At 43.7% G+C, this 25,144-nt stretch overlaps 2 protein-coding genes across 2 annotated transcripts in view; one reads left to right on the forward strand and one right to left on the reverse strand.

Moving 5' to 3' along the window:
• The window catches only part of ptprt (protein tyrosine phosphatase receptor type T), a 379,334-nt gene that overhangs the window by 110,905 nt on the left and 243,285 nt on the right, over nucleotides 1-25,144 (forward strand). Inside the window, exons 3-7 of the mRNA XM_061728218.1 lie at nucleotides 2,050-2,210; nucleotides 6,094-6,204; nucleotides 9,542-9,623; nucleotides 16,702-16,817; nucleotides 17,960-18,134. Of these exons, the coding sequence (XP_061584202.1) occupies nucleotides 2,050-2,210; nucleotides 6,094-6,204; nucleotides 9,542-9,623; nucleotides 16,702-16,817; nucleotides 17,960-18,134 (645 nt within the window). The remainder of the gene's footprint in view (nucleotides 1-2,049; nucleotides 2,211-6,093; nucleotides 6,205-9,541; nucleotides 9,624-16,701; nucleotides 16,818-17,959; nucleotides 18,135-25,144) is intronic.
• On the reverse strand, nucleotides 10,441-13,700 carry LOC133448251 (E3 ubiquitin-protein ligase TRIM35-like). Its single transcript, XM_061726612.1, has one exon. The coding sequence runs from the start codon at nucleotides 13,689-13,691 to the stop codon at nucleotides 12,297-12,299; it is 1,395 nt and encodes a 464-aa protein (XP_061582596.1). The 5' UTR covers nucleotides 13,692-13,700; the 3' UTR covers nucleotides 10,441-12,296.

Raw genomic sequence — 25,144 nt, forward strand, 5'->3', positions numbered from 1 at the left:
AAAATATATACAGTATATACATTGGAATGAAAATAAAAGTAGTGCAGTCCTGTTCAAGTGTCAGCTGTGTCTTCCTGAGCGGCTTTGGCATTTTCTACTTGTACCTGCGTAGGTTTTCTCCAGGATTTTGCAGGTTTTTGTTCTTTCTCATGTTTATTAAAAATGATAAAGTTTGTAAAACGCTATTTGTGAGTGTTGGAGAGACAACACTCAGTGATCTGAAGAAAGAGGCTGAGACTTGACTTATTTCTTGCAAGGGTAGCACAGTAGCTGTAAACTACAACCTGTCTGCACCCTGCAGGGTTTATTTATTAGATACACAAAGTACGGTAGGTGTAGAGTTAGAGTTTGTACAATCAGGAAGTAGATGTGGAGTGGGTGTGCAGTGGGTGTGGTTTGAACCACAGCATCATTCAGCATCATTCATAGGTTAAGGGAAGGGAAGGTCATATTACAAGCTCAGAGTTGATTAACAATCCGGACCTCTTGGCATGAGCATATTTTCCTCCTAACAGTGAGAAATAAGACTTAAGTTCTTGATCAATGTATGTTTTTTTGGCGAGCAGAAGAAAAATCTGTCTTCTGCTCATTGATCTACTGAGTCGTATTAAGTCTTTCCCGTTTCTCTGGAGATAAATGTCAACATTAACGGCTGTGAGCGCTTCATTCTCAGCTGTCAGTGTCCCGACTCCGTCAACTGTCCCTTCACTACCAGATCACAGATTCCATTCATCACTGATACAGACGACGCGTTTGCATGAAAGTCTGGTGCAACATTTCTATTTGCGGAAAAAGTCGGAATCAACATTATTCGTGTTAGCATTCTTTTTTTTCTTCTCTGTATGGTAGGATTATGTGTAAATAAAAAAAATGAAATAAGAAAATAAAAAAAAGAGAAAAAAAAAATAAAAAAAAATAAATGAAAAAATAAATACATAAATAAAAAAATAAGAAATAAAAAAAAATGAAAAAAAAGGAATATGTGTACATATATGCATATACATTTGTTATGGTTGTTTTGTTACTCTTTAACGGTAGTATTTTTATTTGTCACTATAACTTTTATTTTTGTATCCCTTTTTTTGGTGTAAGATGTATATGTGTGTATAAATGACGAACGAACGAAATATATATTTGTGCTGCTTTTCCTGGTTTTTACTAAATATTTAGGAGAAATTATTAACAAAAAAGTTTCCATTAATGCAAAGAAAAGTAGAAACGTACACAATAAACTCACTGATATTTAATTTGCTTTAATCTACTCAATTTAATTGTAGTCTTTGTTTGGAGCCTGAACTTTTTTGGGGCTACTTAGTGGTTTTTTGAAGCTTGAAATGTGTTATGCATTTAATAAGTTTTAACATAGAGAATGTTTGATCTGGGCTGGTTTTTCTTTATTTTGGCGGGTTTTACAACAAGTCTGGGCTGGAAACTGTCAGGCAGATCTGGCAACCTCGACCTCAGCGCTGGATTTCTTAGTGACTTAGTGACACAAATGTTTTATTGCTGATTGACTATACAGGAAAACGCACAAAGGTTCTGAGGGGTGGGGGGTAATTGGAAATGTAAAAATGGGGAAAGACAAAAAAAAATCTGTCTTAAGCCAAGTATGTAACTCTGTTTTGTGTTTAACAAAAAGAGATTTAAAGGAGCTTGAGGCTCCTTTTAAGAAATGAGACTCTCTAGCGCCACCCTTCACCACGACGGCCGTTGGGGGTACTGCAGCCAACAGTGAAGCCGGCACGGGAGAACGGGGAGAACGCACATGCAGCATCATGTGACGTCACATCTGCAGGACAGCGCGGGAAAATCGGGACCGAATTGCAGCACATTTTGCAAATAAAAAAAACAGCCTCAAGCTCCTTTAAAAGAAAAAGAAGTCGCAATCATATGGGAAAGTGTGCAAATGTCGTGTTCGAGTGACCAGTGACTCGTAACTTGGACAAAATGTTCAGTTCCAGTTTTTCTACAACACCAATGTTTCATGACACTGTGCCGTAGTGTAATCTCCGTGAAGCAGCTGGTTGACCGTGGTTTTTGTTTCTGCAGGTTCCTTCATGGTGGTGAACGCGTCGGGCCGAGCGTCGGGCCAGAAGGCTCACCTGTACATGCCCACGCTGAAGGAGAACGACACACACTGCATCGACTTCCTGTACTCGCTGTCCAGCCGGGACGGAGCTAGTCCCGGAACGCTCAACGTTTACATCAAGGTGAGAGTGTGAGTGTGAGAGTGTGTGTGTGTGTGTGTGTGTGTGTGTGTGTGTGTGTGTGTGTGTGTGTGTGAGAGAGAGAGAGAGAGAGAGTGTGAGAGACTCATAGACTGAACAGGTAAACACTAGGGTTTCCACCTTTCAGAAATAGAAATAAGGGACGCCTCGTTTTCAGCAGCGCAGGAGCCAAAAAAAGGGACATCCCCAAAACTTCTAGACTGCTTAGAAATGTATTGATTCTCTATGAAAAAACAAAATGCTTTGTTTTAAAGTGCTTTAATAGCATTGAACTTGCATGACTGTACGTCCACATCAGCCCAGATGTAGAATAAGCTACAGGTGAAGGTCGGAAAATTAGAATATGGTGTAAAAGTTAATTTATTTCAATAATTCAACTTAAAAGGTGAAATTAACATATTACATAGTCTCATTACATGCAAAGCAAGATATTTTAAATCTTTATTTTTTATAATTTTGATGATTTAATTCTTTATTGATTTCATAAAATATTCTAATTTTTTGAGATTTTTTATTTGGGGTTTTCATAAACTGTGAGCCATAATCACCAAAATTATAACAAATAAAGGCTTGAAATATCTCACTTTGCATGTAGTGGGAAATAATATATTTTTTTCAACTTAAGTTGAATTTACTACGAATTAAGTTTTGCAATATATTCACATTTTCCGACCTCCACCTGTATATTATGACATCAATAAATAAGAGCATAATATATGTCCGTATTGGTTCAATACGGAACGCAACTTTTAATTCCCATTACGGAACAATTCCGTATTTTAAGGGACGGGTGGCAAGCTTAGTAAACAAATCAGCGCACCTCTGGGAGGAAGTTTACCATGACACTCAGACTGAGAGAGTGAGTGCGTGAGACTGAGGCCCCGTTTCCACGTAGCAAAAACGGTGGTGTTTTCATGCGTTTTGCCATTCGTTTACACAAAAATGAAGCTCAAAGTCTCCAAAAACCATCATTTCTGAAAACTCCGGCCAAAGTGGAGATTTTCAAAACCTCCGTCTTCACGTTTGCTTGTAAACGGAGAGAAACGGACATTTAGGCTTCAGAACGTCACATTATGAGACAGAAACGTCACCAGCATCATGAGTGACACCTGTGGTTACAATTAGTTCAATATTTTCTTGTATTTTACCTGTTTTATATTCTAAAGTCACACTTAAAAGTAACTCCACTTCTCTGTCACTCCAAACCAAAGACTCTCGTTCATCTTGGAAGTAACTGGAAGTTACTCGTGTCATTTGTTGATGTTTTTTTCCAGGTTTCTGATTGGCTAGCATGACTTTATCTTCTCGTTACACTGCCCCCTGTAGGTTTGGCTGCTCATAGCACCTTAACAGATATTTATGCAGGTTCCTGGAAATGATGGTATTTTTCAAAACGTAGAGGGGGAAATATCCGTTTTTGTAAATACCCGGCTGTGTGGAAACGTGGACTAAGAATGACTGACGAGTGAGGAAACAAACACGCAGCATATACTCTCTTTAGTAACCCAACATGTTGGTGCTTTTAAGGTGCATTTAAAGGTAGTGCTTTTTAATCAATGACTAATGTTGCCGTTCCCTCTGATAAGACGTCCTGGTGTTGGAGATAACAAGATATTTCTGTAGTTTCTTTTAAATTATTCCTGAGAGCAACCGCTCTCATTTGGACGTAAACATTGCTCGCACTCAAATAAACGTACAGTAATAACAGGAGCAACAGAAAAGAAGAACAGAGTTTTCTTACATGTGAAGCTGAACTACTCGTTAGATTGTCGATCATAGGAAACTGGCTTTATTTAGTGCCTTAATTCTGTAACTGCGGACAAAAGAAATAAACACCAGTCTCTGATGCTACTACTACTGGTAGTGCTACTGTTACTGCTAATGCTACTACTACTGCTATTACTACTGCTAATGCTACTACTACTACTACTACTACTACTACTACTGCTATTTCTACTGCTAATGCTCCTGCTAATGCTACTACTTCTGCTACGACTACTCCTACTGCTGCTACAGCTACTAAAGGGACTGTAGCTCTGGATGAAGGAGTGAAGGTAGGCAGGAGCCGTTTGGCTAATTGTTTGGTAGCCAGAAGCAGAGCTTTGAACCTGATGCTGCAACTGGAAGCCAGTGCAGAGAGACATAGTGGGTCACTGATCCTTAGATAACGATAATTAAATGTATAATTCAATATCATGGACGAATAAAAACAAGACTAAAATGTAGATTACAAAATAAAAACTCTGCTAAAATGTGTCTTCATTTTCGTTGACCAAAACTAGACGGAATATTCTAACAAAGTCCATACAAAGTCCAAACAAAATCCATAATATCCATGTTTTAAGTAGTTTTCTCTGGTTCAGTCGCTGTGCTGCAGCAGGGAGAAGAAGAAGATCCATCTTTGGATCCACTTTCCTACATAGACATGGAAAAGAAAACCGAATGTGTCATCGAAAAAGAAAAAAACGGGAATAAATACAGAAAAATAAATACGTTATAAACTCAAATGAGAGTCTTCTGTATCTGGAATGAATGTATTCTGGATTCTATAAGGTAACAATATTATAATATTAGGATAACCTTGTTTGAATTGTAAAATGGGTTTGACTAAATACAATCTTTGACTAAAACTATACTAAAAGGGTCCTGGACAATTCTGACTAAAATCAGAGTAAAATGCTCAGACGTTTAGTCGACTGAAACTTGACACGACTAAAAGGAGAATGAACGTGACTAAAACTGTCAGGGTTTGACATGCCCCCCAGTCTTTGAGTTTCTGTTTTGCCCCGCCTGTGTCCCATCTGCCCTGATTGTCTGCACCTGTGTCTCGTTACCCCCTGTGTATATCTGGTCTTGTCATTCCCTTGCTCCTTGTGGTTCCGTACTGTGTTTTCCTCCATGTGTCCTGCCTGTTTTTGCTCCAGTTTTTTGCTCCCTGTTTCTGCGTGTTTTGATCCTGCTAAGCAGCGCTTTGGTTTTTGGTCCTTGCCTTTTCTTTGGAATAAACCCTTTTTTGTTGAACTCCGGCCTCCCACTCTCTCTCCTGCATCTGGGTCCTCACCACACCAGTCGTGACAAAAACTAATAAAAACTAAAATGATAGCTGGACCCAAAGACTAGACTCAAACTAAACCTGAAACAGGCTGACAGAAATAACACTAGTCGCCAACAGTCAAACGTGTTTTTGGACTCAATGAATCCACTCATAATTAGCCTCAAACGAGACAACAATGTGTCTGAACTGTATTCAGAAATGTGGACATTGTCCCTGCACATCTTCCTGTGTACATTGTTTATGTATTTAGCTGCCAGTCATTGTCCATAAACATTTTTCCTGATGCGCTGAGAGCGTTTAAGGTTTTTTTTTCTTTTCTTAACCCAAATAAAGAAGAAGAAGCTGAATGCCTTGAGCCATTTGCATTCTGTGGAGGCAGCGACGGGCGTCTGGCCGGGATTTTGAGAGGAAGCTGTGAATGATGGATGGAGAGATGAAAGGAGTGACTAGAGAGGAGAAAAAGTGGATGAATGTAGCGGTGGATGAAAGGGATGAATAAATGAGACATGACATAAAGACACTGATGAGGATCTGGACGTGATGGAGTGAGGCGAATGAAACGCTACAGAAGTAGTGAAGCTGAGTCAGTTGACGGAGAAATAAGGAGGAAAAAACCCATCAGGAGACGTTGATGATTAGAAGATGACGTTTGATAAAGATTTGTCATCGAGGAACTGTCGTGATGAATGACGGAGGACGGCGGCCTGCGGCCCAGGACGGCCGCCGCGTTAGCGACCGGGGACGGCTGCCGCGTTAGCGACAGGCTGACAGCGTCTGCTTGAGTTTCTGACTGGTTTCTCTGGCCTGCAGGTGAACGGAGGAGCCCAGGGAAACCCGGTGTGGAACGCCTCGGACACCGTCACCGAGGGCTGGGTGAAGGCGGAGCTGGCCATCTCTACGTTCTGGCCCAACTCCTACCAGGTACCGCACACACACACCAGCACCGTGTATTTATATATATGTAGTACTCGAGTTGTAAAAAGAAATCAGGGGGATGGTGGATTTGATCACATGGGGACAGATAATTTGTGCTGATTACAAATAATATAATATATTACAAATAATAGCACTGACCAAAACAGCTGCAGAAATACTGCAGGAATGACATAGCAGCAGTTAAATGCAGCCTTCTGTAAGCTTTAAATATCCACTGGGCTTACATCAAATACATCAAAACACAGCAATAAAAAACACTTTTCTGAACTTATCAATATGACTCTGTCCTTCACAGGATAAGTAACATGGATCACTGCAAAAACTCACAATCTTAACAAGAATATTTGTCTTATTTCTAGTTAAAATGTCTCATTTTAGTAAAAATAAATCTCATTACACTTAAAACAAGACTCATCACTGGAAAAAACAACAATTTTCACCTGTTTCAAGTAGATTTTCACTTAAAATAAGTAGAAAAATCTGCCAGTTGAACAAGTTTTTTTTGCTTGTAATAAGAAGATAAATCTTTTCCCACTGGCAGATTTTTCTACTTATTTCAAGTGAAAATCTACTTGAAACAGGTGAAAATTGTTGTTTTTTCTAAAATAAAGCTTACCCTTTCCTTAAATTTATATGGGAAGATTTTCAAAAACATTGTTTTTATGTGTTATGATCTAGAACTTGTGACAACTGTATAAATCAAACTGAGCATGGCAAAGATTTTGATGTATGTTTTTGTACATTTTAAGTTACAACTCATCGTATAATAAAAGTCCTTCTAATGAGGTAAAAAAAAAAAAAAAAAGTAAAAAGAATTGGTCCAAGGATGGAGCCTTGAGGGATCCCAAAGGTGAGAGGGGCTGAGGATGAGGTGAATTCACCTAACTGGACAATGCAAGAGATGAAAGAATTATAATAATCATGGGCTTCTTCCTTCATCTGTAAATATGCTAATCTAGTCCCAAGTTTTAGGTACAAACCTGCCACAAAATAGTCCGTAGCAGCTTTACCTGATAAACCTACCAGATGACCTGGAGATGGACGGATAAACCGTTAAACAGTTCAGGGCTTTTTCAGGGCCCAAAAGTCACCAAATTTTGCACCAAGCCAGGCCTGGTGATAAATTTTATATTTAATGGTTTGCATTAATGGGCATGGCCTAATGGCTCAACAGCGCCCCCTAGAAAACTTTGTGCCTCAAGCCCCACAATACGGTTTGACGTACATGCACGAAAATCGGTACACACCTGTATCATGTCGCAACTTAAAGAAAAGTCTCTTGGTGCCATGGCTGAAACCCAACAGGAAGTTGGCCATTTTGAATTAATCGTGTCATTTTGGCGAAATTTATGCGATTTCTTCAGCCGGTTCAGAGCCCGAACCGTAACGTGCACCCAGGTGTGTTATACATCAAAATATGCGCCTCCATCCTGCGACTACGCGCATTACTTTTCTCTTTCAAAAGTGTTACCGTGGCGACGCTATACGCCAAAAAGCGCGCCCACCCCTTCATCTGATTGGTCCTGGAAAAAACTTTGTGCCTCAAGCCCCACAATACGGTTTGACGTACATGCACGGAAATCGGTACACACCTGTATCATGTCACAACTTAAAGAAAAGTCTCTTGGCGCCATGGCTGAAACCAAACAGGAAGCCAGGCATTTAAAAAAAAAAAAAACAGTTCAGGGCTTCACAAATCTGAGCCAATCCTGCATATTAATGCATTAGTTTTACTCTGAGTTTAATACAGTTATTTAAACTGTTGCTTTAATGACCTTCAGAGTTTGTGTGTGATAAAGGCACAGAGGCGTTCGCCTGCTGCGTTGTTTTAGTGAGGTAGCTCTGCTTTACCTAATGACGGAGCGCTGCTCGGTGCATGAAGGCCCCCCCGCCTGGCAGACACACATTCCAGGCACAATGGAGAGCCGAAGAATGAAATGCTTCCACACCTCCGTCTCTAATTACACGTCACCTCCCGCCGAGTGACGACATTTCCCTTCACTGAAAGGACAAAACATTGTCATATGAAAGCGCAGAGGACACCGCCGGCGACGGCCGACTCTCTTTTAAATTGTTTCAGTGTTGGTAAAGAGTCGGGACATTAAAGGCCGTCAGATATTTATATTTCTCTCCATTTAATGTTCCTGAAAACATGGAAATCCTTTCACTCTGTAGAAAAGTCACGAAGCAAAAGCATTTTCAAATTGAAACAGCTCATTTTTGTCTTTACGAAGTGACTTTGGTACAAAGGTTTTCAGAAGATTAAAACGCAGACGTATTATAAAGAAGTAATAGAAATGTTATCATCAAAAGTTTTTTCTTTCTCGGCAGGGCGGCCGCGGGTCTTTAAAAAGTCTCAAATTACATTTTTGCTAGAATAAGGCCTTTAAATGTCTTAATTTGTCTTAAATCTCAATCCAAGGGTCTTAATTTTAGAGGGAATGTATCCAGTCATAATTTAAAAGTGTATTTCATCGTTTTGACAGGAATCTCCTGTGGAGGTTCTAAATCTGCGTTGCCAGATTGGGCAAGTTTCAGCCCAATTGGGCTGAAAAATATATATTTGGGCTGCTTTTCCTGGTTTTTACTAAATATTTAGGAGAAATTATTAACAAAAAAGGTTTCCATTAATGCAAAGAAAAGTAGAAACTTACACAATAAACTCACTGATATTTCATTTGCTTTAATCTACTCGATTTAATCATAGTCTTTGTTTGGAGCCTGAACTTTTTTGGGGCTGCTTAGTGGTTTTTTGAAGCTTGAAATCTTGAAAGCTATTATGCATTTAATAATTTATGGTTTTAACATAGATAATGTTTGATCTGGGCTGGTTTTTCTTTATTTTGGCGGGTTTTATATCAAGTCTGGGCTGGAAACGGTCAGCCAGATCTGGCAACCTCGACCTCAGTGCTGGATTTCCTAGTGACTTGTCTTTTTGGTCTTAAATTTGGTTTGAAAATGGTTTTAAAAGGTCTTAAATTTACCTTGGTGAAACCTGTAGACGTCTTGCTCGCGCCAGAAGTTGCAGCAAGCGGAGAGAGAGATCTCTGGGAAGGAAATGTGGGGAGGGAGGTGGAGAAGAACCAAAGGAGGAGTCTTAGTGCACAGAGGTAAAGGAAGGGTGGGAAGAGAGATGGATGGAGAGGTAAAGGATGGCAAAGAGGACGAGGAAGTAGAAAAGGGAGGAAGAGCGACAGCATATGGAGGGTGGAGACAGAAGGGATGAAGTGAAAAAGGAATAATCTCTGAGTCGTAGAATCTTCCTGTGGTTCCGTTGAGGTCCAGTAGAAACTCAGACCTTCTTTCTTCTCTCTGTTCTCAGGTCATCTTTGAAGCCGTTTCCGTCCAGGGACATCCGGGTTTCATCGCCATCGATGACATTCGAGTGCTGGCGCATCCCTGCCGTAAGTGTGTGTGTGTGTGTGTGCGTGTGTGCGTGCGTGCGTGCGTGCGTGCGTGTGTGAGAGAGATAATGCTTGACCCTGCACAACCGATTTCCTTTCCGATACCGATACATTGCGCAAATACACCTAATGTGACCAGTAAATCTAAATAAATTGGTGTACTTTTAGATATTTTAATATTAATATACTACATATGATATATATTTTGTATATTAATATATTTTAGATAGCTTATTTAGCTATTTATTTTAAAGTCAGAAGTATACTGAGGTAGCGGCCTCATTCACAATATAGCCGAGCTGTGTTTGAAAAAGGTTTCCATCACTAAAAAAGATCCTAAGTAAAATAATAAAACCATTAAAATAAATAAGAGTTTAAAATGGTATTGTATTCGGAATATATTGATGTTAAAAATTCTGAAAACTCTTGAATAAAACAGGAAGGAGGCTTGGGTAACCTGTAGACTGTGACACATAAAACAGGTGGATTGCTACAAAAAAAATAATGATGCGTGTTTAAAGAAATTGTCTTAGTTACAATTGAGCTATAAACACATGTGAAGTCAGTTATCAGTTGTTATTGTTGTTATCTGGATAGTTGAAGATAATCAACATACTCCTGATCAAGATGTTTCCATTTATTTTATTTCATCCACAACCTTTTATAAATCACTGCAAAAACAATTGGCTCCAAATACCAAATATATATGCATTTATATATATATATATATATATATATATATATATATATATATATATATATATATATATATATATATATATATATATATATATATATATATATATATATCCCTAAGTCAAAGTGAATTTCACTTTACAAAATAAGTTAATTATATTAAAGGCAAATTATATTATTATGGCAGTTTTAAAAGTGCATACATCTTTTATGTTTAAAAATGTTTTAAAAATCTATATTTTTATTTTATTTCCCTCAACCACCAACTTCTTGTAGCAGTACCACATCTGACCAGGTAGGGGACATCTAGATCTACTAGTGAGTTGCATGAACAGGATTTCTAGGCGCAGCCAGGGGCCGGAGGGGATCCGGTTTGGGAACCACAGGAATTCATCTCTGCTTTTTGCAGATGATGTTGTCCTGTTGGCTTCATCGGACCAGGACCTTCAGCATGTGCTGGGGCAGTTTGAGGCCGAGTGCGACGCGGCAGGGATGAGAATCAGCACCTCCAAAACCGAGGTCATGGTTCTCCACCGGGAAAGGGTGGCGTGCCTTCTCCGGGTGGGTGGAGAAGTCCTGCCTCAGGTGGAGGAGTTCAAGTATCTCGGGATCTTGTTCACGAGTCTTCTTGACAGACGGATCGGTGCAGCGTCCGTAGTTATGCGGTCGATGTACCGGACCGTCGTAGTGAAGAAGGAGCTGAGTCGAAAGGCGAAGCTCTCGATTTACCGGTCAATCTACGCCCCTACCCTCACCTATGGTCACGAACTTTGGGTAGTGACCGAAAGGACAAGATCGCGGATACAAGCGGCCGAGATGAGTTTCCTCCGCAGGGTGGCTGGACGCTCCCTTAGAGATAGGGTGAGGAGTTCGGTCACCCGGGAGGAGCTCGGAGTCGAGCCGCTGCTCCTTCACATTGAGAGGAGTCAGCTGAGGTGGCTTGGACATCTGTACCGGATTCTCCTGGATCCTCCCTAGGGAGGTGTTCCAGGCATGTCCCTCCTCCCTAGGGAGGTGTTCCAGGCATGTCCCACCGGGAGGAGACCCCGGGGAAGACCCAGGACACGCTGGAGAGACTATGTCTCTCGGCTGACCTGGGAACGCCTCAGACTCCCCTGGAAGAGCTGGAGGAAGAGTTGGAGGAAGTGTCTGGGGTGAAGGGAGTCTGGGCATCTCTGCTGAGGCTGCTGCCCCCGCGACCCGGGAACGGATAAGAGGAAGAAAATGTATGGATGGATAGTTAGTAGGGATCAATCAGCCGATCATCCCAAGACACTTCCAGCCAATCAGCTACCTGGAGGTGGACCCGACTGCAACCCAACCCTAGTCCCAGGGTAGCTCTCCCAGTTACGGTGTTTCCATGGCAACCAGCCAGGTCAGCTAAGCTAAAACAGGTCTGGGATTGGCGCAAGGTGGGCGTGTCCCAATCATCCTCCCAGACCTGTTCTTTCTCTCACTTCCAACGTGGCGCAAACGAAGAAAACAAAGAAACGAGGAAACAAGAAAATGAGAAAACAAGGAAACAGGCTTTTTGAGCTCTCGTCTGGTCTGACCTGTCTTGTAACACAACTTCGTCTCATGATTGCTGCCCCCATGACGTCAGACGTGGTATTTCTACATAGAGTGGCTTTGCTTGTTTCTCAAACACCAGTCATCAATATTTATCTGAAACCAAGATCTCGTCACCAGTCACATGATCAATCATCATTATCAACAACACTGAGTTACTGTTAGATCATCATCCAGAAGCATCGTGGTCCTGAGACGGCATTCCTGGATTCACATTCACAGATCAGCCAACATTTTAATCTGGAAATGAAACACTGAGACACGCTGGAGCTGAACGAGTCCCAGTCAGAGTCCACAAGTCCACAAGAATGTCAAATGCAAACGAGGCGGACGATGATAAGACCTACCAGGGGATGTTGACTTGTCTCAGGGTTCAGGGTGTGATCCCACCACCATGTCCAGATCCGCCTAAATCGTTATCTTGACGGTAAGATTGTATGGCAGGATCTTCAGTGGGTCTGAGCCCCGAGTGTACATGTAAGGAAACAGCGCGCCCGTGAACGTGTGCTTGAAGGTCTGCAAGACTGCCTTTGTTTCAAGATCGTGGAACAACAGTTCCCCCTCATTGAACTTCAGTTGAACCTCGATCTTCTGGGGTGCCTCCCCCTTCAGGTCTTGCTCTGAGCCCGATCCAGCCAATGCCGTGAATCTACCGTCCTTGAGTGAAATCCTCCACCGCCGCGGCTTCGCTGGGTCGTCACCCGGGCCGCCGGCTTCCAGCATTCCCACCTCCCAGTCAGCGTTGCCTTCAACATCCACTACCCACTTGTGAATCCCTGACTTCACCACCTCGGAGCCCCGGACGCTGCGGGGGAACCTGGTCCTCTCCGGGTTGCTCGGCAGCTGTCGAAACCCCCCGGATTTGATGGTCAGTAGGTCGTCCGACACGAAGAGCTCTGGGTCGGCAGTGTTTGGATCCAGGATCATGTGACTGTAGCGCACTCTGTCCTTCATCTTATTCCAGATGTTGAAGGTCAGGTTGCCCAGATGTTTGTCCACATCTATCAAAGCCCCTGTAACCGGCACCGGGTCCTGCAGAACCGGGCCCTGCCTGACCCTCCCGGTCGCCACCTTGTGGTTTAGCAGCAGCAAGACGTCTTCGGCTCTCATCTCCTTCTCCGTCGCTTTGATCGTGTCTGAAAGAGCGTCCATGTCCCGGGTCAGAGCCTCCACCTTCTCCTTCATCGCCCGACTCTTCTGCTCCTCCTCTTCCCTCAGCGCCTCCACCCTGTCCTCCTCTTCCTCTTCCAGGAACTGGTGAAGCTTCTGAAACTGCTGCCGGATCTCTTCCTCGGTGTCCCGGGCCTGGACCGGGAGGTATTCTGCCGTGTGGATGCAGTACCACCTCATCTGCTGGAAGAGTCTCAGCTTCTCCCGGAGGGGTGTCAGGCCTTTCTGCAGATCCTGGCGGAGGTCCTGGGCCACCTCGTTGATCGGTCTGAAGCTGTGGTTGCTGTGAGTCCTGGAGTCCCGGCAGACCAAGCAGATCAGCTCCTGGTGGTCCAGACAGAAGATCTTGAGCTTCTCAGCGTGCAGGCTGCACATGTGCTTGGACCCTGCTGCCGCCCGCCGCTCCTCGTCCTGCAGAAAGGCCTCGCAGAGGTTCTTCAGTGCCAGGTTGCGAGGAGGGTCGGTCTTTGACAACGTCTTCTGGCAGCACGGACACGGTCGTGTTTCCTTCTCCGCCCACCACGACTGGATGCAGGCCCGGCAGAAGCTGTGGCTACACGACAGGAGGACCGGGTCTTTGAAAATGTCCTGGCAAACAGGACATGAGAGGTTTTCCTCTGAACTAGAGGCCATGTTCTCTCCGAGCGACGCTGGCGGTTCAGACTGTCAGTTACTTTCACTTCTGAGGATTTCTTATGTCTGAGGGCGTCGTCGTCAGTCAGGAATCAAGACCGACTGGTTTCCTGGTGGAGTTAGATTGGGCGGAGCTTCATGCAAATTCCTGTGTGTGTGACTCACTTTACCAGACTTGTTTCTTGCATGTCCTCACAAGTGTTGACAGTGATGCAGACTCAGGCTGGAACCAGTTTTTTCACGTCACTGATTATTTTATCTTTACAGCTTCTGTGTTCAAAGGTTGCATAACATTGATCCACTCAACCGTTGGTCACGTGATTAAAACTGGAACTCAAATTCTGAAACGGAAAACAAATAAGAAAAAACCACACTGACCACTAGGGTCCAAATCCAGACCTTACATTTCCTCCACTCTTCCGTCTATCCCCATGAGTGAGCCGCCCATGCCTCTATCCCTCTACACCAGGGATGGCCAACCAGTTGGAGGCTAAGAGCCACAATTGGTTACTGTGTTACTGCAAAGAGCCACATCGACTGCCCCATGATCCCTCTCCCTGGTCTCTCTGAGACATAAAAATACCATTAGAAAACGGAAAGGTGAAATCCTGCAATGTGATTGGTTGTTAACTGTGGTATATTGAGCATATACCATTCTAAATATACTATTGTCCCCGGGTAAGACCCAGGACACGCTGGAGAGACTATGTCTCTTGGCTGGCCTGGGAACGTCTCGGACTCCCCTCGGAACAGCTGGAGGAAGAGATGGAGGAAGAGATGGAGGAAGTGTCTGGGGTGAAGGAGGTCTGGGCATCTCTGTTGAGACTGCTGCCCCCGCGAACCGGTTCCGGATAAGGGGCGGAACATGGATGGATATACTATTCTAAAGCCTTATCACAGCATATCATTCGACGTCAGGAAAGCAACAATGTATCCATGACAACAACCAACTGTTACATATTTTTTGACGGTTACAGGTGGCAAAAAATTAGCTCGTGTTAAAGTTTAATTTTTTATTTTGTTAACAATTAATTAGGCATGTTCACGGTAAACTTTGATCTCCAGGGAGGGCTAACGATGGATGAATGGATTGACGAGTGCCTGTCTCCGAAAAAAAAGAAGTGAGAAGGAATAGAAGAATGATCACAGTAGAATACATTCTGACGACCGCCGGTTTGCCTGAGGGACCGTCGGCGCGTCACATGAAAATAAGCAAACAGCACTGCAGATGACCACGCCAGCAGCTGTGGAAATAAAAACAGGTGTGATTTCTTACTGCCGGTACCCTACGGTATCGTTCTACGGTTTTCCACTCGGGAGTTTGGGTCGGGGTTGAAATCACCCGCCCAGCTCAACGGGGCTAAAGCCTCTTACTGTGGATTGGATTGGGGGGTCAGTGCCGTCCTGGGGGGCGTTAGAACTCTCAAGCCAGTCCCGGTTTCCGAGGGCGCTGGTTTAAGGCTCCTACTGTTCGGCAGAGGCGGCTCCCGTCTTTTCCCTCCGTCTGACTCTGAGGACAAAAAGAAAACAGGCAGTGTTGCAGAGCCGGGCGATCTCCCTTTACCAGTGCTCACGACCTCTTGCGGCTTCTCTTGCAGCCGGGGCCGGGGGCCCGGTCCCGGTGTCGGGATGCTGCAGGGAAATCTGTTTACCACTGATGAGTGCACGGGTCGCACGAGTCAGCTGGCGGGGCGCCCCGGGGCTGAGCTCGGGGCAGAGCAGAGTCGGGGACGGAGGTCCACTGGAGACGGAGACGTTGTCGGGAAGCCAGGATTTTAGGGGAGCCACCTCTATTTATCCACTGCCTGACGTAAAACGGCGCCCACAGGCTTTACGCGCATCCTCTCCTAGGCACCTTTTCCTGACTCCGCCCCCTCAGCGGACTACAGACCCCCTGTTGGGTTTTGGAGTTTTTCCAGATTCCTTTCTTCTCCAAGCCATGCGCCCAGGTGTCATAAAACTTTAGCCTTGTCTCAGTCGGAGGCCCAACATTGGGCCTGAAAGCTCATCCAAAGCCTTAACTGTTCACATAATCACACATTTCACATGAGTTCATCATCACATACGACTGTGGCCCAACAGCCATTTGTTTTCGGATGAAATGTGTTCCTGAGATTCTCTCTTTTACCAGCCCTGAGTACACCGCTTAACCATTTTAAGGTAAATAAATTAACACTTGTAGCTATGGGTTGTAGCTGCTGCCGAGCCGACTTTGTTTTGGAAGTACGGATCGGATTTCTGCCAGTTCGGCAGCAACACCAACAAAACACCAACAAAAAATACAGTGAAATACTGTTTATTGACGGCATGTAGACAAGAAATGGGTGCGGGGCTTAAACTGGAGCTGCATGAGGTCGAAAGGTCAAAACCAGAGCAGAAACCAGGAGACATGACAGCTCGCTATTATTCCTGCAGATGAAGTCAGAACTAATGTGTGGCAGGGTGGAGGAGCTGCAGCCACTCAGGTTGATGGGCCGCACCTGTGACCCATCACCTGAGTGGCTGCAGCTCCTCCACCCTGCCACATAATGTTTTTACACGCGTGTCACTTTAAACCAAACACTTTATATATCTGCTGCAATTATCTGATGAAGCTGAAGTCAATCGTCCGTCTGATTCTCCGAAGGCTTTTTGAAGCAACCTTCACGTGAAAGTCGCGGGGGAGATTATTGTTGCTAAATGATCGGCGTGTGGTCTCCACCTCCCTCCAGACGGCAGATCAGAGTCAAGTTTCCGACCCGTGAAACCTGTAAATCATTTAGGACTTTAGTTTGTTGGTGTTTACATCTTCCTCCGGTGCTGTCGCTTATTAAAACATGAGTTTCCGACATGAGTTTAACGTTCAGCTCCGGCTGCCGGGGGACACGTTCAAGGAGAGTTAACTTATGCTAGGAATGTTTCCCCAGAGACTGAACAAAGCTGGTGAAACTCTGCGCTTTAATTATTCAGAATTACCTATAAATCCTTGTCTGATGAGCCGCTGACGGAGTAACTTCTGCTTGTGTTGCAGGGAAGGCGCCGCACTTCCTGCGCCTGCAGAACGTGGAGGTGAACGTGGGCCAGAACGCCACGTTCCAGTGCACGGCGGGCGGGAAGTGGTCCCAGCACGACAAGCTGTGGCTGCAGGTTCGTACAGAACAGGGGAACAGGGTTCAAGGGTCTCTTTGGTCTTAAATTTAGTTTGAAAATGGTTTTAAAAAGTCTTAAACTTAACTTGGTCAAATGGAAATGTAAATGGAAATTTAGTCACAAATGGCTCAAAAATTCCATTTTCTCTGGACATTTTTGTTCAAAGTGTGTAACTGTCTTTTTGCTTTTAAATTTAGTTTGAAAATGGTATTAAAAAGTCTTAAATTTAACTTGGTCAAACCTGTAAATGGAAATTTAGCTACAAATGGCTCAAAAATTCCAGTTTCTCTGGACATTTTTGTTCAAAGTGTCTTTTTAGTCTGAAAGTGGTTTTAAAAAGTCTTAATTTTACGTTGGTCAAACCTGTATACGCCCTGAAATGTCACGTCTTCAGGAGCAAACAAACAAATGCACGCAGGAGTAAAGTTTTCATCTAAATAAACCTTTAAATACAAATAAAATTTGAAGGAAACCAAAAGGACGCCCTGCCTTTACAGTTAGGACATGTTTCATTGTCTCCGGTCCTCCTCCATCCTTAACTTCCTCTACTAAAGGATCTGGGTGAAACTCCAGCGGTGGGACGTGACCCCTCGGATGGAGTTGGACCCAAAACCTGCTGCTCCGGAAGTTTTGTTTGATCAATTCAATTCAATTAAATTTTATTTGTATAGCGTCTAATACAACAAATGTTGTCTCTAGTCGCTTCCCAGAGACCCAGAACATAACCCCCCGAGCAATTATTACATAAACAATGGCAGGTAAAAACTCCCCTAGTGGGAGAAAAACCTTAAGCCAAACAGTGGGACGTCAGCAGCACACAGCAGGCAGGTGGAAGCAGCAGCGGGATGACCAGAGGGGGGGCGCATGCAGGTGGAAGCAGCAGTAGTGGTATGACCGGGGGTGGGGGGGGGGGGTGGGGGGGGGGGGGGACCGCAGGCCAGCACGCAGCTCCTGAAGCTCAAGCCTGCAAACATGTACAAAAGAGAAAAAAAGGGGCCAGCACAAGAAACTACAGGAACGATGGACAAAAATGATAGCTATGAGATACTTATAATAAATAAAAATGGAAATGGAGAAGAGAGGAAGGGAAAAGGAGAAGCTGAGGTTGAGTCTGACGGTTTTCCTCTTTGGCCTCGCAGCAGTGGAACGGGAAGGACACGGCGCTGATGGTGACCCGGGTCGTCAACCACCGCCGCTTCTCGGCCACCGTCAGCGTGGGCGACACGTCGCAGCGCAGCACCAGCCGCTACCGCTGCGTCATCCGCTCGGACGGAGGCTCGGGCGTCTCCAACTACGCAGACCTCATCGTCAAAGGTACCGGTGCTGTTTGGAAGTGTGTGTGTGTGTGTGTGTGTGTGTGATGACGGACACAAACACCAGCATCCTTCAGGCCCTTCGGCCTCAGAAACACCTCCATTATTTATAAAATGTTTCATTTCATTTATTCTTTATTTCATTCATTGGTTAAAATAAAATAACAATTTAATATAAACAGAAACATTCCTAAATTCTGAATAAAAGGGAGGAGAAAGAAGAATAATCTTATTTAATCTGCCCATTTACACCCATAAACAACGAAATAAACAAAAAAAAACATTCCTATTTAGTTTAGGTTTAGGTATCAAGGTATCAAGATTTACTTTATTTTCATTCCAAAAGTCCAAATACAAGTGGAACGAAATTTCGTTGTCACTGGCTCAAAGCAAGCAATAAAAACAATTAAACCACTAAAAACATATAAAAATATACAAGTTACAGTTCAGTTAATACCACTCAAACGACAACAAACAATGTTTAAACCTTTCATGACGATGGTATGTCAATCAAACAAAACATATTTCATCATATTTGCTCAACATACTGGCTTTAATTGTTCTTTTGATGCAATGTTGGATTTGGAGTCTTTGGTTTCTTTGTTTTTTTGAAGATCTCTGTTCCTTTTAAGTTACGCTTTACTCTTTTTTCAAATCTTTTTGTTAAAGTTTCTTATGAGCTTTAAACATCATTTGTAGAATACTATAACCTACTAATTCATGGGAATAATGGATTAGTTGGATCTCTATATCGTTTTTTACTGATTATTCTTATGGCTCTTTTTTGCTAAATGAAAATTGACCGAATAAATGTTTTACAGGTCAAATGTGGAACAATCAAAGTGTTAAAGTTGGAAGTTTTTTGTTCTTGATAGTGGAGATAGTGGACGTCATCGATTCAATTCAATTTTATTTATATAGCGCTTTCCAGAGACCCAGAACATGACCCTCGAGTAAAAACTCCCCTAGTGGGAGAAAAGCCTTAAACCAAACAGTGGCAAGAAAAACTCCCCATCATCGGTTCAACAAAAGAAAGAAAAATGCATTTGGACGACAAACTTGGATGTGTTGAATGTGTATATGTTCATTTGGACGATCAACCGCCTCCATCTCTGCGTGAATCAACCTCCTGAAACAACCCGTGTGATGGACTTTTTTGTTCTTTTAAATACAAAATAATTCACTTAAACATCGTCCTGTGAGGTTTTTCTCTGAACCAGAAACGTCACCGGAAATGAGCCAGTGTTCGGTCCGTTCGGTCCGCAGCGTCTCCGCCGCGAGTTACGCTGTTAACCTCGTGTGTGTGTGTGTGTGTGTGTGTGTGTGTTTGAGAGGCTCAGGTGCTGTCAGCCATGTCTCACGCCGGGGGAACAGATAAATGAAGCTCACACACGTGCATGAATACGTTTCCGTAACCATGTCCTTGATTTCCTCCACTGATGTGCGTTTGATTTCCTCCCCGTCTGCGACCGCGACGCATCGTGACCACGAGCCGTGACCGCGAGCCGTGACCACGAGCCGTGACCTGCAGCTACACGTGTATCTGCTAAGTGAAATCAGGGTTAATCACCGCCGCTCGTCCAGGTGTGACCAGGGAAATCTGCCGCCAACATTCCAGCGATGTCCCAGAATGCTTCAGGAAAGCTGAACTTTCCTCCAGTCGACTTGTGGCAGAGTTTACCCCAACTAGCTCAAATCTGTAGCTCATCAATCTGTAGCTCATCAACCTGTAGCGGAGGCAAGGGTGTTAGGGGGCGGTCGCCACGGGGCCCACAAGCTCATAGGGCCCAATGATAGGGCCCCGTTTTGTGTGATACGTTCATATATAATCGGAAATTCTAGGCTATAATAACGATAAAATGTGCATTGTGCGGCCAGTGTAGCTAATTCTTACTTTACAACTGTCCTGAACGCATCAGGGCTGTGAGCCAACGCTGATTGGCTGGAAAGCCTGAATTATGGTTCTGCGTTAAATCGACGCAGAGCCTACGGCGTAGGATACGCGTCGACGCGCGCCGTACGTGCGCATCGCCGCGTAGCCTACACCGTAGGCTCTGCGTTGGTGTAACACGGAACCATAAATCAGCCTTAACAGTTACCATGAAGGAGATGAGCGCTAAACTTTAAAAAAGGACTAAGCATGTACAAAGTTTTGAATGTTACCCTGTTTCCCACGTTACCTGGATTATTTTGTTCGGGGCCAAGGGTTATGGAGGAGTCAACTACCATTGGTGAGTCAGTGTAACCTTCATAAATAATTTCTTTATCAGAATAGCCTTGACCACCTGCCTATTTGAATGTGCTCTGTGTTGTTGTCAACTAGACCGCTGAGTCTATTCTGGTGCCCTCACCCCAAACCTAACCCTCACCCTAAACCTAACCTTAACTTAACCCTCACCCTGAACCTTACCTGTGACAAAACATCTACTGAGCCTAGGTTTGGTTTTCAATAGCAGTAGCTGGGAAAGCCATTATCAACCCAGAATAATGACAGAAATCTAGCGGGTAGACAGTATCTCATCTACTCACACCATTCAAGGCTCTGATTACACATGATACATTCCTATTCAGTGGACTGATAGCATTTGAAGCTGCTGGGTCTTCAAAAAGACGTTTCCTCTCGTTGCTTGTAGATCAGGCGGCTCCTTCAGGGCTTCGGCTGTTTGTGTTTACGCCCGTGTTTAAGAACCTGCTGGAGGTTCCGACCAGACAGGAAGTGGTGTTTGATCTTCACTTTCCAGCAGCCCGTGGCCACGACCGCCGCGGATAAGATAAGATGAGATAGTTAAGGACTGGACGTTGTATTCTGGGAAACGTTGTGGTTAAAGATCGGAGGTCAGAGACCGAGGAAGCTTCGTTCCATCAAACACAAACGGTGTGTTTAGAGACAGAGCCTCGCAGAGTGAATATTTGCTGAATTTGAGTGTAGTATGAGCCGTTTTTAAGTGTGTGTGTGTGACGATGTGTGTGTGTGTGTGTGTGTGTGTGTGTGTGTGTGTGTGTGTGTGTGACGATGTGTGTGTGTGACGATGTGTATGTGTGACGATGTGTGTGTGTGACGATGTGTGTGTGTGACGATGTGTGTGTGTGACGATGTGTGTGTGTGTGTGTGTATGTGTGACGATGTTTGTGTGTGACGATGTGTGTGTGTGTGACGATGTGTGTGACGATGTGTGTGTGTGAGGATTTGTGTGTGTGTGTGTGTGTGTGTTCTGTCCATCACAGATAAGACTCAGTCAGGCGCAGCAGTGATGGAGGAGAGTCTCTGTCAGCCCCAAAGACACCATAGTGTGTGTGTGTGTGTGTGTGTGTGTGTGTGTGTGTGTGTGTGTGTGTGTGTGTGTGTGTGTGTGTGTGTGTGTGTGTGTGTGTGTGTGTGTGTGTGTGTGTGTGTGTGTGTGTGTGTGTGTGTGTTGAGAGTTTTTCCAGCAACAGCCACATGTTTTAGTCTCCCTGGGTCGTCCAAAAGCTGATTGCAGCTCAGGAATTAGACCCGGCAGTGGCACCTCGGTGTGTGTGTGTGTGTGTGTGTGTGTGTGTGTGTGTGTGTGTGTGTGTGTGCATGGGTGCCTGCGTGTGTGTGTGTGTGTGTGTGTGTGTGCGCGTGCTCAGTCCTGGCATCTCCTGCGCGTCTGTTCCCTGATAAGGAAATCAATAGCGGAGTGGACGGCTCTGCTGGATGTGTCAGATTTCTGGAAGCTGACTGACGCTCAAAAGTCCCACTGGGCCTGAACACAACACAACCCTCAATATGAACAAAAACAGCCGCTTGAAGGCAACGTTCCACTTCCCACTGAAGACTTTTCAAATGAAATAAGACTTCAAACCTTTGAGAAAGGTGTCAGGAAGTCCCCGGCGGGAAAGCTTCCCCCCTAAAAGCAGTCGGGCTGTAAAAGTCTTTATTTAAATAAGCGACGGAGGCTTTTTAAATGAGTCTTAATGAAGCCGGTGATCAATCTGACACGGAGCCAAGCGCCTGAAACCCAACGAGGAGCTTTTGTTGTGAAGAACCTGCAGGACGAGTTTAATTCACATCACAGGTTCAACAAAAGGCGACGATTCATTAAACATCTTTAACCGTCAATATGATTAAAAATTCATCCACACATAATCCCCGCTGGTGCCGGGATATTAGAGCTGAGCAGGACGAACCGTCAGGAAATAAAATAACACCTTTAAAATGGGAATCAAACACTCATTTAATGATGATGCCTTGAAGTCAAGTCACTTTAAACTCAAGTCACTTTAAGATACAATCCATACTGCTTTTAAATGCTGCTCAATCTATTTTGCTACTATGTATGTGTAGCAAGGCTAGTGCTACGGGGGTGGACCGACAGGACAGAGGACATAGGGTTTAGTGCAGGAACTCTTTATTCTCTTCTTTCACCCAAGACACACGTGCTGTCACCTTCAGCAGCTGCAGCTGCTCCTTATGAAGGCAGGCGGGGTGGAGAGGCTGACTGGGCACAGGTGTGCCCAATCAACTGAGTGGCTGCTCCTCCACCCTGCCACAGTATGTTTTATGTTTGTTCCCTTGTTTGATTGTTTTGTTTGACTGAATTGTTTTTACGTTTCCTGTGGAGACTGCGGGTGGAAACTAGCATTTCTTCTAAAATCGTGTGACAAAAGCCGGACGTGCTCGTCCCGACCCAACACAGGCGCTGATTCGCTATGAGAGGACAGGAAGCTCTTGTATGGCCGGATGACCTGTCAATCAAAGGAGAGCGTACGCTCCATTTTACAATTGCAAACTTTACTGGATAGGATATAGACCTTTGGTTTGTACAAGATTTTTAAGATTTGTAAATGACCTAGTTTTGTAAATATTGGAGTGAGTGTGCACCGGATATGGGCTGGACGGGGCGAGGGGGGGCCTCCGCATAAGAACAGCTTAATATGCATTGTCCTGTCTAAATAAACTTTCATTTGAAACTTTGATTTGAAATTAGCATTTTCTCCCAAATTCGATTTGTCTCACATGATGGTCTCGAGTCTCTGGGTCTCTCCAGGTCTCGGACTTGGATAACTGAGATACTGTTCCACACCAAGGTGACTGAATCTGGCGACCAGCAGTTCTCATTTATCATTTAAACAGAGGAAGGACATTCTTCAAAAAGGCGCCTAATTTATAAAAAAACATTTAACTTATTAAATTGAAGTAACAAAATCAATTTAAACATAGATGGTCGGTTTTTAAAATACTTTGGTAAGTATTTTTTTCTCCTAAATTCATTACATGATAATATACTCTCAAACTTCCCACTGAATTCCTAAGGATCTGCATGAGTAAAACATGAGCAGGTGTGGGAGTCGCAGGGCCAGCGGGAGAGAACGAGAGAATGAGGGAGGGATGAAGATCGGCAATTAAAAGTGAGGGAATGGGAGGGCGGAGGAGAGGAGGAGAGGAGGAGAGGACGGAGGGCTGGGCGGCGCAGCGTGACGACAAGAGGAGAGCGATAACCTCGAAGTCTGAAGCAACGGTGGGAGAAGCTTTTGAGAAGGGGAGGAAAACGGTAGAAATGTGAGAAACGAGTCGCCACGGTAACGACGACAGAGGGAGGGAAAGGTGGACTGGATGTGGATGTAAGAAGATGTCATCGCCATTGTCGTCGTGGCGATGCTCCTCTCTCTTTCTGGTACCAGTTAGCCGTCAGTGAGGAGGGGGCTTGTCCGGCACCGGCGTCGCCGCGGTTACGCCTCTGTGAAGCGGCGCCGCTTCAAACTTTGCCGTTTCATTAAAATCTGCTGCTGAATATTTTAGTGGCGCTAAGAGAATCAGCGTGTCTCTGTTCAGCTGCAGTGCATTCTGGTTGGTCCATCATGGCAGTTCATATTGTGAATAATTTACATAAATAAGGTAATAAATCACTTCATAATTAATAGTAATTTACTGCTAAAAACATTTCCAATGTTTTGGGTTTAAAAACTAATCAGAGTGTGACATCTGTATTGACAACGATCTTTGATATTGTACGTGCAGCATTGTGAACGAGTGAGCGCTCGCACTGAAGAAGCAATCTTTGGCGTGTTTTCTCTGGTAAAGTCCACGCTAAAAGTCTCTGGTAAACTTTAATCTTTGAGTATATATGTGTTCAGAAACAGTTGGATATGTGTTGGAATTATTCTTGGTTGATTAAAATGTGATGTTAATTTAAGGCACAAGGTAGGGTAATCTGTTTAACTCATTGTTGGTCAGGTAAAGTTGGTTTCCCACCTCTGCGATCAATAACTCCTAAATAAAGAGGCGTAAACGAATGAATGTTATCTCTGTCCAACCAAACAAACATAGACAACAAGCTACAAGCTCATAGTCACCAAAACAAGACTCTAAAATGCACAAAATACTTTGATGTCAATAAACAGGTGGCTGTATGATGCTAATTTAGGGACCGTCTACAAATTGTGGGACCTCCCCATATAAAAATATTCAATAACTTCAATGTAATAATCATCAACTGTAGTGTCACCAAAATCACTAGTGTTTTCTTCTACTGATGGAAAAACAAAAGTATAGCAAGTTTGACGTGTCTGAATAATGTCTGTTTATCAATCAATCAATCAAGATGCTTTAATAATCCCAATTATTTAAATTACACCTCAGCCTATTATTTATTATTTACTTATGGGAATTTGTTAACAAATATTTTCTTGCAACTTTTTTTTTTTCTTAATTTTTTACAATTTTTAAATTTACACAATACATGTAAGATATACTTTGAAACCAGACTGTATGGAGATAAAATGCATAAAGACAGAATAATTATTATAGGTATTGGTGATGTGACTGTAGTCTTGGGAGCGGGTGACGTCAGTATGACTGATTGTTGGCATGTCGTCACAAATAGTTTCTTTGCTATATTGTCAAAAATTTTAATATTTATTTACATATTACATATTTAAATTTCTGCTCTTTGTCATATTTTTTTCTAAACCCTTTGTAAACCATTGGCATACCAGTACATTCCATCGGTAGAATCATATTGCATATTCCAACTGAAAAAATAAATA

The sequence above is a fragment of the Cololabis saira genome, chromosome 8, assembly GCF_033807715.1.
Source record: "Cololabis saira isolate AMF1-May2022 chromosome 8, fColSai1.1, whole genome shotgun sequence".
Lineage (NCBI taxonomy): Eukaryota > Metazoa > Chordata > Actinopteri > Beloniformes > Belonidae > Cololabis > Cololabis saira.